The sequence below is a fragment of the Melanaphis sacchari genome, unplaced genomic scaffold (genome assembly GCF_002803265.2).
Source record: "Melanaphis sacchari strain LSU unplaced genomic scaffold, SCAv2.0 Contig4_pilon_pilon, whole genome shotgun sequence".
NCBI classification, from domain to species: Eukaryota; Metazoa; Arthropoda; class Insecta; order Hemiptera; family Aphididae; genus Melanaphis; species Melanaphis sacchari.
The window spans coordinates 5,048,718-5,068,621 of NW_020271335.1; the positions used below are offsets into that span (position 1 = coordinate 5,048,718).

General features: G+C 28.2%; 1 protein-coding gene across 2 annotated transcripts in view; it reads right to left on the bottom strand.

Annotated features, from left to right (window-relative positions):
• Positions 1–5,898: 5,898 nt before the first annotated feature.
• Positions 5,899–19,904, bottom strand: part of LOC112598701 (disintegrin and metalloproteinase domain-containing protein 11) — a 235,438-nt gene continuing 221,432 nt past the window's right edge. Inside the window, exons 20-28 of one of the 2 annotated variants that reach the window (XM_025345244.1) lie at positions 14,590–14,731; positions 12,540–12,704; positions 11,858–11,935; positions 11,691–11,761; positions 11,043–11,300; positions 10,728–10,826; positions 10,474–10,654; positions 9,303–9,503; positions 5,899–6,017 (exon numbers count right to left, since the gene is read on the bottom strand). In XM_025345244.1, coding sequence (XP_025201029.1) covers positions 5,990–6,017; positions 9,303–9,503; positions 10,474–10,654; positions 10,728–10,826; positions 11,043–11,300; positions 11,691–11,761; positions 11,858–11,935; positions 12,540–12,704; positions 14,590–14,731 — 1,223 coding nt within the window. In that variant the 3' untranslated portion in view covers positions 5,899–5,989. Of the gene's footprint in view, positions 6,018–9,302; positions 9,504–10,473; positions 10,655–10,727; positions 10,827–11,042; positions 11,301–11,690; positions 11,762–11,857; positions 11,936–12,539; positions 12,705–14,589; positions 14,732–15,225; positions 15,329–19,904 lie in introns of both variants that reach the window. The other variant, XM_025345245.1, reaches the window with a different exon arrangement.

Consider the following 19,904-nt stretch of genomic DNA (forward strand, 5'->3'; position numbering starts at 1 on the left):
TTTAATTTAATCGAATCATCGTTATACACATTTCGAGAGTATAACAAATGGGGTTTTAAGAGATCAAACCATAACAATATTATATAACACGACGGTGGTGGCAGAAATTACGGAAAATAACAATATAATAATACATATTATATTGTTACTGTCATTTTACGTATACAATGAAAATTATTAATTAAGTCATAAGTGAACGTAGTGGGTTCGCCAGAATATTGTCTACGAATTTTTGAAACGTGGACAAAAAACTACTCCCATGAAAAAAATGTACGTACACTGGTTTTGATTTAAAGCGATATTAATGTAAATCCTCTGTTAAAATTATATTATTACAGTGCAGAGTATTAAATGGGCCAGTTGTTCGATGGTTATAAAAAACGAAACACAAACGTCTCACAGACTTTCAAGTTTCCTCCTTCGAAAGACCATCCCACACTGGCACCGACACTACACATATCATATACGTATAAGGGTATTATAATAGTAACAGAATATTTTAATAGCTCCAAGTAGGTTATAACCTTATAATCGCGATAAGTCGACTATATAAATGAGATTCAAATGAAACGTATTTTTAATTTTTGCCTCTTCTTAAAATCGACTAAAACACATATAATAATAATAATATAATAATAATAATAATAATAATAATAATAATAATAATAATAATATATAATATTAGAATATATACCTATAGAAGATTTTCCACAATGAATTTTATTATAATATTAACAACGGACAATAATAATATTACAGGTAAGTATGTAACCGCACACAATTCTTTTATTAATTACGAGCAAAATCACGAATACAATATGATGTTTTTATGCTATGTGTATAATATAATAATAATAATAGTTAACTCAAATTTAGAATTGATTTTTTTTCCACTTAAAGTATAGGCGTACACATGTTTCACGCGCGTGTACGAATAAACACTAGGTATACAATAATAACAGCAACAACATCAACAACAACAAAAGCAACAACAATAATAACAAGAATGACAACGACAATGAAAAAAAAAAAAAAAATCGAGAATTTAAAACGACTCTTGCCCATTTTATATTATTGTTACAGGTGAGGAACGCTGTAACGTCATCGTTGTCTTTTTATATTTTACCTTAAGCAGGCGTTCGTACATTAGTTTGTTATTATTTAGAATATCAATATTTTAGCATAATATAAAGGTGGATATAATATTGTACATAAATCAATACGTCTGAACCGCCGGTCAGAAATTGTAGTTAATCAATTAGATTGTTTTCGCAAGGTATTTGGGCATTGCGTGATCGAAAGTCTATCTCCAAAGGTTACCCCTAAATTATATCTAGATGTCTTATTATAAATTACAGACAGGACTAGTGATTTTTTTTTGGGAAAAATTAAAAATATTGCTGCCTCTATGAATTGATCATAATATTTCAAAATACACATCCTTCTAGAAAAAAGTTTACGTTCTAAACCCGGGTTGCAGATTTAACCTCATTCTCTTTGTTCTCTTTTAATCATATTTCCTTAATTGCAACTCTTTTAAGTCATACAAGTGACCGTGTATGAATCCTTGAGTTGGGGGAAATGGAAAAGAGTCCTTCCTTTTCTGGTGATAATTTTTTACTTTGGAGAAATTAAATTTGTTATTTAATATGCAACAAAGTAATTTATTGATAAAATAAACATATACCTAATATTTTTGATAAATATTTCATACACATATAATATAAGTTATAAACAAAGATACACAAAAAAAAAAATATCTATCAACCCAACTATGATATTATTATATGGAACATAGTCATAGAATCTATATTTCTTAGCAAGATCGAAGTATTGATAAAATATAATATAGTAAGAGGTGAATAATTTTTTTAATATCCATCGGAATATTTGTGATAAGAATATTGTTGCTACTTACTGCAGTAATATCGAGAGAAATTAAAATATTTATTATAGAACGGTTACTCTTATTTTACTCGTGCACGAATAGAGTGGAAATTGGGAACTAGTAATAAATTCTGACAGGAAAAAAAAATATTACAAACACTCGGTCGTCGTATTGTTATTAAAATATTTACGTTAGGTTGAGTGAAATAATAATAATAATAATAATAATAATAATAATAACAATAATAATAAGTATAAATAAAAAAAACGTTACGATTAATGATATACAATTATTTATTCTGTTTGTAAAGTTTTTTTTTTTTGAACTACTGTTTTGTATTCTTTTTTTTTTTTAATGAGTGATGTGACTTCATTCTGAGATAATTGTATTGTAGTGAGAAATATAGTACATAACTCATTATACGTGAATTCGTAATTTGACCTGATATAATATAATATATGACTTTAATGACGGAGTGAATACAGAACACATTAGGAAAACGTAGTCATAATTATGCACTTATGCTGGAAAAACATTTAACTGTAATATACGATTAACGGAAATGTAAAGATGGCATATATTTTTAACTATATGCTCATAGTATAGTAACGATTTCTAATTAAACGGATTCGTTTGAGGTATAGTAAATAGCACATTGGAAATAATTGTTAGCGCTTTCCAGTGTGATGTATTCAATTTCGTGTAATTTCAATTGTTTTTGAATTTTTTTAACTTATGTTTTGCGATGAGTTCATTATACTATACTATAGTTTATAATAAAATAATACAATTTACATTTATAGTAAAATTTAATAGAGCAAAAAAAAAAAAAAACGATAAAAACAAGATTAATAAATTTGTATTTTTCAATAACATATTACATCGTAATAATATAACTATTATATAATAATAAGTCATATTATTATTACAGTTATACAACATTATTAAAAATATAACACTTTGGCAGTTGCGATATCAGATTTGACTTAGGTACGCGTATTTTTAACGAATGCGTTCATATTATTTCATATACACTACGGAAAAAACTTTACACAAGATTATTTTAATAATTATTTAGAAACATACATAGAAGAAAATTTTTTTTATACCACACTAGACACACACATATATATATATATATATGCATTATGTGTATATATACAATTTATAGTAATATTAGTTATATATTTAAAAATAACCCTGGTAAAATATGTACATGAAAACAAAATTTAATAACAACGATATAGGTACATATTTTATTATAATATTATACTTGTATATTGCACCAAGAACTTTAAAACAGAATAATAGAATTCATAATTGGTATATTATAATTATTATTATTTGATATTATATTAATGTTCAATAAAAATGTTTAAAAACATTGTATTCGTAGGTATACATACTAGTTCGAATACATGATATAGACTGAATATTGATCGACTATGATATTTGGTACATAGTAAAATATCACGTGAGTGATGCGAGCGCGACAACGGATGATGTATTATAATGGAACGCGAGAAATACATTTTCTCGTGGCTTCGTGTCCTATACACGTAGTACATACACGATTACGAGACCAGCTTATGACTGCAATAAGAAAAAAAAACTCGGAAAAACCCCAGATGTTGTTTTTATAGATATTTTTTTTTCGTGGCAAAAAATATCTAGTCGTTGGTTGTGCGACAAAAATACGAATAAAATCCAAAAGTCATTTATGTGGTGAAAAAGCGAAAAAAAAATAATGGTAAACGATATTATAAAGTCGGTGTCGGCGAAACTACCGTGTGGCAGAGAGAGAGAGAGAGTGAGAGAGATATTGTAAAAAATAAAAATGATATGGCTAATACGAATACAAAGGAAACGCACGTATTACATTATAGAGAAAAACGTTGTAAGTCGATTCGTTATCGAAAATGCATAGAGAGTGTTGTTCACGTATAATAGGACCTGAATGTGTTGTTAAATAATTTTTTAGAAAATCGGGACCAAAGAAACGTGATTGAGATGGTTTATATGTATGGATAGAAGAAAAAAAAATCGCGAGATGCGTAAAAATTTGTGAAAGAATATTACTCGTGGATACTTATATTGAGGGTCGGAGAAAGATTATTACCATTTTGTTGATTTTATAGTGTGAAATCATGAGTAAAATTTATATTTACTTGCGTTTAAAAAATGAAATACTCGCTGTACGTTCTTTTCGTGTGAGACGATGCCAAACCAATAATAACAATAACAATTAACAAATTTAATTGTCATTTTATTTTGATATACTTTTTATCTCGTCTATAGTAAACGCCAGAGGTTTAATTTAGATGTAAGTACGCATGAAACAGAATTGCAGCGGCTACAATTAGAGTATCGATTCATCGAGATGGTATTGTGTTGAGATTTGATGAGTTTTATAGAGGGGTGGTGGCGTAGAAGGGACTGAGGCTTACTGAACTGGAATAATTAATTATACTGGAAATCGTGTGACGAACGCTAAATGCTAAATTCCGTGACCCAGAGATACGATCCATTACCTTGAGTGTTCTTAGAATGTGAACCTAATAATATATTATTAAAATACTCGGGATGAAGTATTGTTGAGTAAAATTTTGTATGGAAATAATTCATATGAACCGAAACTTTGACCACTGTAATTACTACACTATTCGAAATAATTTCCGCTTATGACCTCCATCTCTCCTCAAAATCGTCTGGATCATCATAATATACTATATTGTTTATTATAAACAGCGATGGTGGTGTATTAATAAAAACAAATACCTTAGAATAAATTTTAGAGCGGAAGGGGTTTGAACCCCTTACCCTCCAGGTATGTAATAGGACTTGCCTATTATATTGCTATTGATTTCCGTTTGCAGTTTTTTCAATATCATAATAATTAAATGATGTAGCGTCGAACATATTATTATAGGCATTATAATTAATAATACTGTTATCATCGATGAACTATTTGAACCCATAGTCATGTATAAAATATGTGTACTTATTATTTACCAACGTATAAATTGTACAAGTTTACATTCCTAATCTAATTATTCAACCAGACGTGGATTCCGAGAAGGGGAATGGGTTTTAACCCCTCCCCCTCTTTTGGAAATGTTGCATAATAAATTCATAAAATATTGTTATTACTGTTATAAAATCTTATTTTTATAATATTATCCTTAGTCTATGGTATACTAAAATTATAATTGTATTATTTCTAAAAAAAAAATGTGTAACCACCCCAAATTTTAGATTTTCTAGATCCACGCCTAAACTTAATCTGACCAGAGCCGGCGGTTGCGACGTCGACGCACATATTTATAATAGTTATTATTGTTAATATATCAAACGACAAGAATAATTAAAAGTATAATAACAATAATAATGACGATGACCTGTTAATATACACGAGCAATTGTCGTCGATCATTCGCACAAAAATTTACTGCATTATCATAATATTCACAATAATAAAAATAATTATACGAGACGACAATCGCGTTACAACAGCCGCTGCTGCCGTCGGACCTTTCACCTCGTCCTGTCCCGTCACTCAACGTCAAGACCTTTCTAAAAGGACGAGTCACGGTTACCGAACGACGGTCCTCCGGCGGCGACGGCATTCGATTTACGTCAGTGTTTGTACTCGGGAAAATGTTTGTTGTTGAGCAGCAAGGTATGCAGTTCGGGGGCTGCGGTCGTGGTTAAGTCGGGGTTGTTTGCGGGGGAGGAGCGATGTTGTTGTTGTTGTTGTTGTTGTTGGTGGTGGCGGTGGTGGTGACAGTGATGGTTGTTGTTGCTGCTGTTGCTGCTGCTGCTGCTGTCGGCGGCGGTGGTGTTGTTGGCGGTGGTGATGATACTGGTTGTGGCGGTGGCGGTGCGGATGTCGTCCGTGGCGCCGTTTCGCCGCTGTCGGCACCGGGGCGACGGCGAATGGCTGATGCCGCTGCTGGTAGCCGACGGCGGGTCGAACCCGAAGTGGTGTTGTTGGCGCGCTGAGGACCGGCGACTGCTCCGGGCGCTGCTGCTGCCGCTGCGGGCTGCCGCCGGCTGTCGGACGCCATTGTCGGCGATGGCCGCGACCGCCGGCATGTCCATGCTAGCCGACCGCGCTATTGGTCGACGAGCTTCCGGGGGAATGGAAAAAAAGAAAGCACAAAAACCAAAACGTTTATTATACACACGAACGGCGGGACAGATGATATTTTTATTGTATGACAACGCGACGAACTACGACGGGTCGCTATATTTGCGAGACATGCACCTGGTTCACCACCAAGTCTATATAAAAGTCGAGATTCTATACGGAAAAAAACAATCTGAAAAAAGTTATTTCCGGGAAATTTGAAAAAAAAAAATTTCGTACTTGTCTGCCTATCGTCTCATCGGCACTTTTGCGTAGAAAACAATTTATCACACGTCATTTCGGGCAACCGTCCGATGATAGTTTTTATATAGGTAGGTACCACTAAAAAACTTTCAAATAAAACTAAACAATAACAATATATTGTTTAAAATGCAAAAGTAGCATAGTAAATTAATCATTAATATTTCATAGTTAGACATAAACAAATAGGTTTGTACGAAAAATAAAAAAATTTCCTTAAGATCATATTTTATTTGTGTTGTCATCTTAACGATACGTATTTGTAGTAAAAATTGAACACGGATATTAAATATTGGGGGAAAAATAATTCATAAAATTAATTCTTAACACTGTCTCAAAATAAGTTAATAACGTTATTAGTAACGATGTAATGATAAATTGCAAATATAAACTACTATCATGATTATAATACGAGTATAATAAAATAAAATTTTGAATATTTAAAAAGTATTTACTATTTTTCTATAATTGTCATACCAGATTTACTTACAAAAAAAAAATCGAGATAGCTCTAAAGAAATATCGATTATGAGTATAGACATTTTAGATTAAAGATTCTGAAGTAAGGTCACGTAGTGGGATGATAAATTGTAACGACTAGGTGGCGATGACAAACAAGTAAAAAAAAACCTTGTTATTACGTCAATCCGATCATAATTCTGATGGGTATAATATATGTAAAAGCTATCAGTCAGCACGTGGTTGATCGTCATACAGCGTACTAATACAACGGTATGTCGCAATGTCGTGTGACCAAAATTTTTATAATGTTGAAATGTGTTTGAAAAAAATAAATCATACTTATACAATTATACGTATAGTAGTTAGGCAGGCTTATATTTATTTATTTATTACGATTATACGGACTTAATCGATACCGAAAGAAAAACGGGCTTGTGAATAGCGATGCATTCGAAAATATTTATCTAAAATGGCGTAATGCATCGCTATCATAATTTTATTTATAAACAATTAAAACTGTTATGAGAATTTATACATATGGCTTTTATATAGAACTTAGTTTTACCGAAAGCGAATTTCATAATTATTATAATAGTATAACTACAGGCTACAGTATGTAATAATACACTCTAATTTAATGTTTATAATATTAAATTTTATAATATAATATAGAGAATGGACCATTGCGTAGTTTCCTGTATGCTTTGTTTTAGATGCATTGCGGATGAACGTTAAAAAAACAGTAGTCCATCCCATACATATATTTATTTATTTTATATAGCAGCTGTGGACGTTTTGTTTTTTTCTTCGTCTTGTTTTATACACATCCGTGAGATTCATTCGAAAACGACACAGTCGATTAACTGCAAACCGATTTATCTGCCAGTATAGTATATATTAAGTTCGAGTTATTGCGGTCGTAGCAAAACAAGAAGTAGAAGAAAAAAAAACAAAACGATCACGCGTGGTTTTCAAAAATCTACTAGTGTTAATAATATTTTTTTTTTGTCATGTATGCAATACATACTATTTTTATTGTATATAAATCATAATTTATCGGTGATGGTTAATCATATTTCTGTGGTCACATAAATATTTCATACACGGATAAATATTGTATGATAGAATTTAGAATATTGTAAGAGTTTATACAATTTTAGTAAGTGAACATTCATCAGCAAACATTTTAGTTATAAATATTAATAAAACGAAAATGTTGTTGCTTTTTAATATTATATTATTTAAATCATATGATATATTATATTTGTATGAATGTAAAAATAGTTAGAAATTTTAATTTCTAAAAACTGTTTTCTAAAATATAATAACCATTACTTTTGAAATGTTCTAAATTGCACGTAAATTATCAGCTATTTAATATTAAAAAAAAACCACCATTGAATTATAAATACATAACGTACATATATACAGGTTGATTTTTTAACGCACACTGCTCATTTTTTCATTTAATTTATAAAAGAGGTTATCTTTATCAGGGTTATTGCAATACTTGCGGATTTTCTAAGTTTTTTCTAGGTAAATCTAATATTTTTCTATTCTAAAAGAATTGTCATATCATTAGAAAAACGATGAAATATGAAATGAAAAATGTTTTATTCAGAATAGCTTGGAAAGTAATGATATTGAGCCAGTGTATAAACTGGAAAGTTTAGTGGTGTTAAACTAATCATTCTGTATATACGTAATATATTAAAGCACTATTACGCTATGTTTCGGAAACTATAAATATTATAATACTTTAAGTACGTGTACGTATTTATAATGATAATATTATGACTTATATAAAATAGTATTTTAGTATACAAAATGATTCATCAAGTATGCTCTCCTTAACTTAATAATGAATTTATTCTAATTTTCATTTTTGTAATTAATAAAATATATATAACATTATTCCATACATTTAATTTCTTGAGATTTTCTGTACAGCTTAAGGAGTGTATTGAGGTGATACAAACTTCTGTTATTTAAACAATATCTCCAATTTTTATTGTAAATTATTTAGTGGAAAAATTTTAAAAATTTTACTTAATTTAAAATTTAAATAAGTAGTTTTTCAGTATTTCAGTTATTAAAATGTTAATATTTTTAAAAATGATTTTATAAAAATATAAAATAGATATTTTTTTGGATCTAGTTTATTATATTTGGACTATTTTTTTATATATTATGAATGTTAATAGATTAATATTAATAATTACTAAAAATTTAGTAAGGTAAGCAAGTCCTAATAACTTTTAAGCTCGTTGCCTAAGGAGCTCACAAAGTTAAATAATTCAAAAACTTCTCGTTGGAATTTTTTGATGAGTATTTCCAGAAAATGTATCTGTTAAATAATATATAGTTGAAAAGAGGAGAGTTTCTCTTCTTTTACAGGACACTTTTTTTTAAGTATATTTTAATATTTCAAAAATAAGATTTTGAAAACTGCATTATTGAAGAACAAAAGGTGTGAGCATGCTTAATGAATTACTCTGTATATTGATGAATTATAATGTTATACAATTAGTGCCTATGACGGGTTTGTGTATGTGGTGCATACCTTTCGCTGTCGGGGGTATTACACGCGTTCCGACAGGAGGGCGGGTGGTCTGCCGATTCATAGATGCTTTCCTCACCTGTTGTCGAGTGGACGGTGGCCGACGACGCCCGGGCTGCCGCCTGTTGGTACGGCGACGCCGAGCCGCTAGTCGCCCTACTCGCCGGACGGTACCAGCCCCTCACGAACCTCGGATCTTCGCATCTATGGAAAACGGTAAGGAGTGAACAAAATAGAAAAACAATTCTGGTTACGATAATTTCACAGCATATCATATCAATATTGACTATCGAGAGCATCTTAAATTGAGAGGGTTGGCATATGTCTTTGAGGCATCCTTACCTAAATCATTATATTGATTAATTGTTATAGTTGTATAGATCTCCTTGACGGCCATGCTATGAAAATTTACAGTATTTTATACAAAGATTTAGGCATATGCTCATAAGGCAAGAACGTCGTATCTCCCTTGGCTTTTTTTTGTTCATTGATTTTTTTATCATTAATTGTTAAAATAAAAAAGTATGTTTTTAATACTTTTTTCAGTGTGATTTTTAATTTTTTTATAAGTTAATAATGATCAAAAACTTACATAATACAAAAAAATTTTTTATACACGATTAATGATATATTATTATAATTCATTAGTTAATAACAGTTTTTGATAATTTGTTTCAAAAATGAATGTAAAATTTTATTTTTCTAATGATGGTCTAAGATTATTGTTTTGTATATGTCGTAATAGACTATTTATAAATTGACATGTTTAGTAATATTTACTAAAAAATATAAATATTTTTTAATAATAAGCTCATGAACTGTTGTATTTTTATTTAATAATCGTTAGTACGACGTGTGTTTGCCATGTAGATACAACGTTGTATACTCTTACGTGGTCTAAAATGTATACAAACAATTTCAAAGAATGTCAAGTTCAAAGTAAAGATGTTAAATTAAGATAATTTGTTAAATATTATCTACTGAAGTTTTCTCGACTATTATTAATCAATTTTTTTATGAAAACTATTTAATGCATGATCGAATCTAAAATATTTTTTGAATATTTTATCATATTTTATTGCATATCAATTTGATTAATTGATTATAATATTATTATACTATAATATATATATATATTATACGACATGTGATAAATGAAAGTAAAAATAATCACCCAGTATGCGCGTCATGTCTATAATGTCTGTCAACTTCTGTTTCGGACATCCTGTTTTCTTCTGAACCAGATGGACTGTGTCTTACGGTGTGTTCTTGAATTTGCTTGAAAAGATCTTCAAGATTCCGTATACGTATTGTAGAGGAAACCTCTTTAGCGGTTTCTTCTTCGTCTTCCGGTGCTTTAATAAACATATATTTTTATTATTACAATTTGATGTAACTTAAAAACATGTAAATATTTATAATACACACCGATATCTGTTCGTCTGCTGGGCCTCCGATATGGATGTCGATGACATGTTGGCACTCCACTTTCTGATAAAACGGTATGACTTTGAGGAAGTCCATGTCCTAAAAACAAATTTTAATGGTATTCATTATAGTTAAAAATATTTAATTTTATAACAAAACTTTAATAATAGTTTAAATTAAAATTTCTTGGTTTTGTACTTAAATTGCTTATTATTAATATACACATATAAAAAAATAAATATTGAATTTAAAGTTCAAAATGTTTAGGTGTAAATGAAAATATTTAATATATATACATAATTTAATTTTACTAACTTTCTTCACACAGTCTTTCTTGACTAGCTGTAATGCGATTGTAAGCTGATTCAGCAGTTTCAGTTAAAGTGCGCCATAATAAGTCTTCACTACTCGATCTGGCACCGGACGATGATCTATGTGCGGCGGTACGAAGTTTTTCCAACAAGTCTCCGTGGTAACCATCAAGTGATTTGATTTTCCGTTCCATGTCAGATATACTTACAGATCCTGGAGCAAGACCACAACTACTTCCACGTCCACTCATGTGAAGGTTTTCTATAATGAATAATTCAAATAAAACTCTCGGAGTTCAAAAATCTCTTAAAAATTGTTCACACTGTCGAACATGTTTCGCGCGATTTGTTAAAAGTAATGAAACTTTTATATTTTAAAACAATATGGTCAAAATAGTTATATTTGTGCTCCTAAAGTTAAATACACATGGGTATTAGATTATAAGAACGAACAGATAGGAAGTTAAAGAAAGTTATATAAATGAGTAATGTCAGTACTCGTAAAATATTGGTGACAATATAATATATATATATATATATATATATGTATACATATAGACATATAACGTTCAACAAGTTGAATTTATAACGATGAAATCTCTAGAGGAGATATAATAATATACAATCATAAGTAAAATAAAAATAAACTTGCCTTGGATGTTCATATCATCTTCGTCGTTAGGGCACAGGCCTAATCTGGATAAGTTTTGTGATTTATGCTCCCTAAAATATATATTTATATAATATGTACAACAATTTTTAAAATAACTGAAATAAATAAAAGAAAGATACGTTTATAAATATTTATGATATGCTTACATAGAAATACCAGAAGTGCTTGGAGACATATGATTTGTCGGATGAAAGAGCATTTTATGGGATCCAGTTTCTGAGCGGCTATAATACAAATGAATTTGGAATACATTATAATATTGTTGTTTAAATGCGCATGATATTGATTTATACAGCAAAAAAAAAAAAATATAATAAAGAACTCTTACTGTTTATACATAACATAGTGTAAAGTTTTAACCATTAAATTATTATGAACTCCCCATAAAATGTTTCAAGATTTATTATTCTAATAATTAGTTAAATTAGTTAATAGTAGGTATGCAATGTGGTAGTTTCTAAAAGAGGGAGTGAGAGAAAGAGGGAGTGAGAGAAAGAGGGAGAAGAGCACACGTTACACATAGATATGAGATATTTAATATCCTTCTTAGGATTCTTTAAGAAATCTAATTAGTTGTAATAACATTTAAGCCATTAGACCAAAACATAATATCAAAGGGGGTGAAAAGAATATAGTATGCATTAGTACAAGTATAATCTCTTAACTATATTACAATTTATTAATATGCCATTTAAGATCAATATAATTTTGACATGATATCAAAAAAATTTTACAGAATTATCAACTGTATCATAACAAAGTATAATATTTTAACATTATTTCTTTGAATTTTTTTCAAAGTTATATTATTATTTAAAGCATATTTACTTGTATGGAGATTGGTTTCCGTATTTATTAATTCTGTTAATGTTAACCATAGCCATTTCTTCGGCCGATTCTTCAGAAGGGGCGTCAAATCTGGACGGTTTCGATACGGGAGTTGTATTGATTGATTGCTTTTGTTTGTCCGTTGCTTGTTTTTCACTACTCCTCCTATACGATTTTTGTACGCAAAAACACGATTTCATCATTGAGCGTATTAATAAGCGCTCGCATTTATAATATATTATTATTACGCATACTTACATAAATAAATACAAAACTACCAAAAGCGCATTGGTACATGCTTAAGTTAATCATACCATGCACAAATTGCACTACTGCGTGATAATTATGTAATATAAACTATAAAGTAACTACATGACTGGTGCTACAATATTTTATTTTAATAATTTAGGTGTGCTAAATTATTTATCGTGAGTTTTTATAAGTATTATCCACTTATGACGAAATTTAGTCAAAAACATCATGGTTTTTTTTTGTTGAAAATTTTAAATATGTCATTATAATTTCTACATGATATGCTTGAAGTCTTTATTATTTTTAACGAGTAATAATATTTTTATACTTATTTAACTGGAATTGAAAAAAATACGAGTAACATAAATAATATGCAGTTTTTAAAATATTGCTATCTATTTTTATTAAAACTTTTTCTATAATACATAAAATATAGTAATAATATTTCATAAACACCGAAAATTAGTACGAATCGTTTGGAGTTCTATTTTTAGTGATTTAAATTCGTGATTGTTTTGAGATTCGATTTTTAAGAAAATATTAATATGAGACGAATTTTATTTAATAAATAACTCTCCGTTTATATAATATGAATCTCTGTGTAAGTGTCACCCACGTGTTGCTCAAACAGTTAATAAATATAAATTTTAGTTAATGCACTTGAGTAGAAAGTATAATAGCTTAAAAAAATTGTTCAATTTAAGTATAAGTAGTTGATAACATTAATCATAGAGTTGAATGCATAAAAGAATCGTTGATTTATCAAACTGGCACTAAAAATAATATTCAAAATTTAAATTTAAAAAGAAAATTGATTAACTTTAATAATGAATTAGTAATTATTAAAAATAATAATTTAAACAGCAACCAAATTATAAGTTGGTTAGGTTTCAATTGACAAAAACTTTATACTTTTATATTGCTAGTAGATTTCGTCAATTAAATAACTTAAATCCGTTTTAAATTTAAATAAATCAATGATTATAAATAACAGATGAAAACATACCTAATAATTTATGAATTAATATTATTACATATATAATATGAACCATTTGCTGCATTCGTGTGTATGCCTATGATATTAATGATTAAAATGTTAAAAAAATATTTGCTTTAATTAGTACTATAAAAAAAAAACTGTTCGAAAATTAGAAAATAAAACGAAAATTGTTCATCCTTAATTATTATATTTTATTAGGATTGTATTAATTTTTTTTTTTTGCTTAAATATAAACTTAATAAGTAAAAATCAATTTAGTTTTTGATTTTACCCAACGATGTAGACCTGTTTTTGTGATTAAGTACAATATTAAAACACATAATAAATCTCACTAAACTACAATAAGCATTGTGATTTATGATAACACTACAAGTCCAGTATATTTTACCTCGCCTGAACCGGTTTAAGTAAACTAAAACTGTTAGCATGCTCAGTTGATATCGGTTATTTTAAAGTCATACAATTTCATAAATTTATATTTTATATACACATATTATTTGATCTATGTATGTATGTATGTATGTATGTATGTATATAGGTTACAGCTAAATTCCGTTAACATTGTACAAAAAATAAAATATTTAAAGAGTATTAACATAATATTTATGTATAATATTAGGTATACATATATTGTTTTATTCATGAAACTACAGGATCAATATTGAGATGATCGGTTACCCTATGCTAATAGGGACCGGTAATATAATGTATTTTGATTTATTTATTTAAATATGTAGGTATTATAGGCATATTGTAGTCATCTATAAAAAATGTATAATTCTGAGCTTTTTGACTAACCTGAAGCAAAAACAGGGGTTCTTTTTGTACACAACCACGTGGCGATAACACAAAGCAGAACATGTGAAAATCAGAAACACCACTCCGACAGCAGTCATGAGTATCATAACCAAGACACCGGTGTTGGTGCTGTGAGCGTTTACTTTAAAACGGCAATGTAACGTTCCGTACAGGCGAGGTGAAGTCGAATTCCACAATGCACAAATTCAAACATAAAAAATAAATGTAAGCGTTGTATGATTTTAAATGAGAAATCCCCAAAAAATATTGCAATTAAACGTAGAAAAGTAACGAGATAATAATTATTATTTTTTTTTTGTGTCACCGATTACCAATTACAAATATATATCGTTTACAATATACTGATCGCATGTAATTTAATGGATTTGTGATTTTAAAATATTTTTTATACTTGGTTCAATACAATTATATATCAATGTTTCAGAACAAGTACGATGCGTGCTCGTAAAACAAAACAAAAACAAATTTGCACACCTCAAACATAAACAAAAACAAATCATATTTTTTGTGTAAAAACAAATCATATATAAATATATATTAATAAAATAAATAATAAAAAAATAAAATTAAACAGTCCAAATTTTCAAGACTTTTGTGTTATTTTGATTTCGCTACCTGTAGCAAATAGCTAGTAAAGCAAAACTTATGAAGACGAATTTTACTGCGACTGATAATATCACGACCATTCCTAATGTGCTGATATGTTCTGAATGGGTGTCTGGAAATTATTTGTTAATTTTTGGATTTAATATTTTATAGTAATACTATAAATTGTACAATTGTAATAAATTTTAAAAATATTCTGTAAAATTAAAAATTCTCCAATTATTACTGCTGAGGACCAATACTTTATACAATTTAATGATAATATGAATTTCATTGTTTTGATTTTCAAATCGAATGATTAGGTGTTTGATTTAATTCGAATATTTTAAATTGGAAACCAAAAACAGCAAAAACCTAAGTTTGGTTTGATTTAGTTCGGTATAACATCATAATAAAATATTAATATCTAAAGACATGTATTAAAAAATCAGATATTCATTCCAAAAACGATTAAATTCGTTATTTTCATAAATAATCCCCGTCCATTTATACAATAAAAAAAATAAATATAATAAATGTTTTGTGTAAACATTGTGCCTATAGGATTATTATTTCTTTCTTTTTTGAATTAAAATATAAAACGACTAAATGTGATTTCGTCGAAAACGGGTATGTCATGAATTCATTGCTGTTATTTTGAGGGTTTTCAAAAGCTCGACAACAGGAAAATTAAAAAAAAATAATCTTTGTATAAAGTACCATCTGTGTTCAATTTCCAATTTATATAGGTAGGATTACACGCAACTTTTAGGGTGATCCATCTACCCACGCGTCGAAGCACATCATTATAAAATATAAAACAAATACGTTTCTAGCTGTGCTCAAAATCTAAAATTACAGGTTGTAACGGTAGCAAAATTAATAAAATAAGTTTTTCAAGTATCTTACGTTATTTTTATACTATAGAAAAAAAAATTTAATTTGTGTGACGAAAAAAATGAGATATTGTAATGCATTAATGTAAAAATCGTTTTCTCGTCTTTCGTGTAATATAATATTATATTTAAGTTCTATAAATTATGTGATTAATTGTTTTAAAAAAAACCCATATCATTCTATTATTATAATTATAATATGCTGTATGATACTTATAGTTTGTTTAATACAATTTAGTTTTAATTTTAATAACTTAATAAATAATAATAATATATTTTAATTTATATTGATTATTTTTTCTTCGCTTTCCTTCAGTTTAGAGAACGATTTACTCGAGTCTTTGACCCCGGGACGTACATTGTGGCACTTAAGAATAAAAATAGCCGACATTTGGAATTAGTCAAAGTTTGTTTTCAAACTAAAGATGATCTCGAACAGAGAACGAGAATTTAGGATGGGGTTGCGCGGTATACTCGTAGGTAGATTAATGACGAGTGGTAACTATTAATCGTGACCAAAACAGGAGAAGTAAAAATGAATACGGTCGTTGTGACGTATGAAAGCGCCTATGTAGTTTTCGTTTGTGAATTTATCTCTATAGACGAGGAAGGTCGCTGGGAGGTAGGTTAACTTGTTATTAAAAGGATTTTGCAAATTAATTTTAAAAGGGAAGCGAAGAAAGAAGTAAACGTGATCAAAAGTAATAGTTTTTACGGTGATGATATGTTTAATGTGTATATTATACATAAGGTTTTTGGATGACTATCGTAATGAACGAAATTGCGAATTTCGACGTTGTTAAAGTTTGACCCAATTTTTAAACTTGTGAATAATATGGAATAGAACACAGAAAATATTTTGATAATTTAATATATATTTTATTTATTTTTATAATTATCTAGCATTTTAATAGATTAAAAAAAAAAAAATTGTGTTGAAATATTAATCAAATAAATTGTATTAGCTTTAATAAAATACATGTAATGGACCTATGAATATTATACCAATAATTTTACATTTTAGTATTTTATTTTGACAGAAATAATGTTATATGTTATGAAACTAACGATATAAATTGATAAACGAATTTATTATTTCCACGTATTATTATAGTGTGATGCCCCTGGCATTATTATTTAATATTAATACCATATTTTATGATTATTAGTATTATTATACGGATTTATAACGGATAATATTTTACCATAATAAAATGTTTGATATATAGATGGTAATAATGGTTTGAGTTCGAAGAATAAATTTTAAATGCTTGATTTTTTACTGATTTTAAACAACCGTGTACATGATTTTTTTTTTTTTAAATAACAGTACGTCTTAGTCGGGTAGAAAAATATATAATCAACAAAAATCTAGTAAATCTTAAAAATGTGAATAAAAAATAAATATGGAAATTCTCAGCACGTTTCGCTGACTTGAAATGCTATATTATTATGATCGACGCTATTTGTTTTTGACTCCCGTTCTGAACATTATTTACCGTCGCTCCGTCGGCTCGTTCGATAAAATATTTAATATAATGTACATTGAGATGGTACTGTTGGGTAATTTTAATATTTTATCGATTATCGGCATACAGCTGACACTAAAAAACGACCCGGATTTGACCATAATTTTAAATAGATGATAGTGAATGGTTAAGTGAGGTGATACGATCAAACATTTCTTCAGTGTTTGCTACTATTTGTAAACGTTTACGAGCAGAGGAGTGCGTAGAAATTGTTTTATTTTCATATTTTCCATTGAAACTTAACACACTTAATATTGCCCTTATTTTTTCACCCTTATTTCCGATGATAGCTCTTCCATTAGTACTCACTGTAAACTATTTATGATTTTTAAGTATCAACCTATATTTTATTAGTTTAAAATTAATAATTTGATGTAGAATAATTAACAAATATTTTTTTTCTTTTGTTAATATATGCAAGGTTTATTTGTTTGAATAATATACATGAGAAGGGATAAGGCATTGTTTGTTGCTTTGTATTCATATTCTTTATTAATGCTTATCATCAATCTAATCTAGTCTTTGATTTTCATATAGGTATTGATTATGAAAAGTAGTAAGTAAATGCGTTTATGTAGTATATATAGTTTATAGTACTTCTAAATACAGTGTTGGATATAGACTAATAATACGAACATAATATTTAGGTAATTTATATACCTCAGTTGTATAGTTTCCATAGAATTATAATATAATGTATAGATTATGTTTGACAACGGGAAATTTCGAAGAGAATAGTTCAGACAATGTAAGACCCAAATGCAATAAAACTAGTACACCATACTATATATTATGCTAAACGATTATAAACAAATACCAACTAGGTATATTATACAAACTATAATATTATAATTTATAATGTATATAATAGTTTTCTCCTCTTGTCTGGTTTGTCCACTTCCTTTTGGTAGTCTCCGTATTGCACTGCACTTCACTGGCACTTCATTATACATTTGTTCATTCGAGTCCGGCATGAACAGTGTTTGATACAATGTGCAAACTATCATTCGATTTCAAATGCTATTGGCTCATCAATAAATTTGTGTTTGGGTAACAATGTTGTAGGAACATGTAGACAAGCACATTTTAATGGTGAGTGTAAAACTCGGATAAGAGAGTAGGTGAAATTATAATAATAATACATTTTTTTAAATTGTTTAATTTCAATGAACTGCAGTATTGTTTACTTATAATATTTGGTTTCTTTTTATCGGAATGTCCTTTCAATCTTTATCTATCGGTTACCGCGTGCAAGGCGATTTTCTTAACAGTTAACACTTATTTGATAAAAAAGTAGGTATTAAAAATTTTGAAAATATTTTTATCAAATTATTTTAAGTCATTATTTATGTATTATTTTTTTTAAATTGTTTTCTATTTTTAATTACGTCATGAATTTTGAATGTAATACTGTAAAAGAGAATATTTTCTGAGAACTATCACACAATACTCGAATTTTTAATGTGTATCTAGTTAATTAGTTAGTTAGTACATGTTGTTTTAGTATGACATTTTATTATTTAAAAACAATATTATAACAGACATTAATACTTTTTGAAATAATAAGTGTTACTCAGCATATTATTATGATTCTGTTTAATATAGTCTGACGAAATCTTTAAAGTTGATTGGATTATCAATTTGTTTTAGAATACGGATAAAGAATATCGCTTCGAATGGGTACCGTCTTATCTCTATTGCTTTAATACTCGTACAATGCAATAAACAATTTAATAGCCTGCGAGCTATAGTTATTTAGTTATGCACTTATAACTTAAAATACGTATAGTATAAATGACGTTTTGTAATTTAGTAATAAATGGGATAATGAATTTAATAAACAAATTTAGTTATATACATGTATAAATAATGTAAAAGTAAGATATAAAAAGTAAACTATAGTTATAGACTAATGGAGATTTTATCGAACGAAAAATTCATAAACGTTGTTCGAAAACAAAATCTTTACGAGCTGACAGTGATTAACAAAACTTGACATTTCTTAAGACGCTGCACAATGCTGTTAGGGTGATCAAATGTATTCAAAAAGCTTCTTTTTCGTGCTCTTTAAGTACCAATTATATACCTTCCTAAAGATACTTAAGATACTTAACACTACCATTGATTTTAATTCGGCGTACTAGCATATAAAATAAGATTAAATCAGTTTATATGAGAACCAATTACTCTTGTACATTTTTTTAAACATTTAACATATTAACAGTTATAAATTAATAAATAATCATAAAATATAATTTATGTTATTCAAGTTCAAAAGTATGTT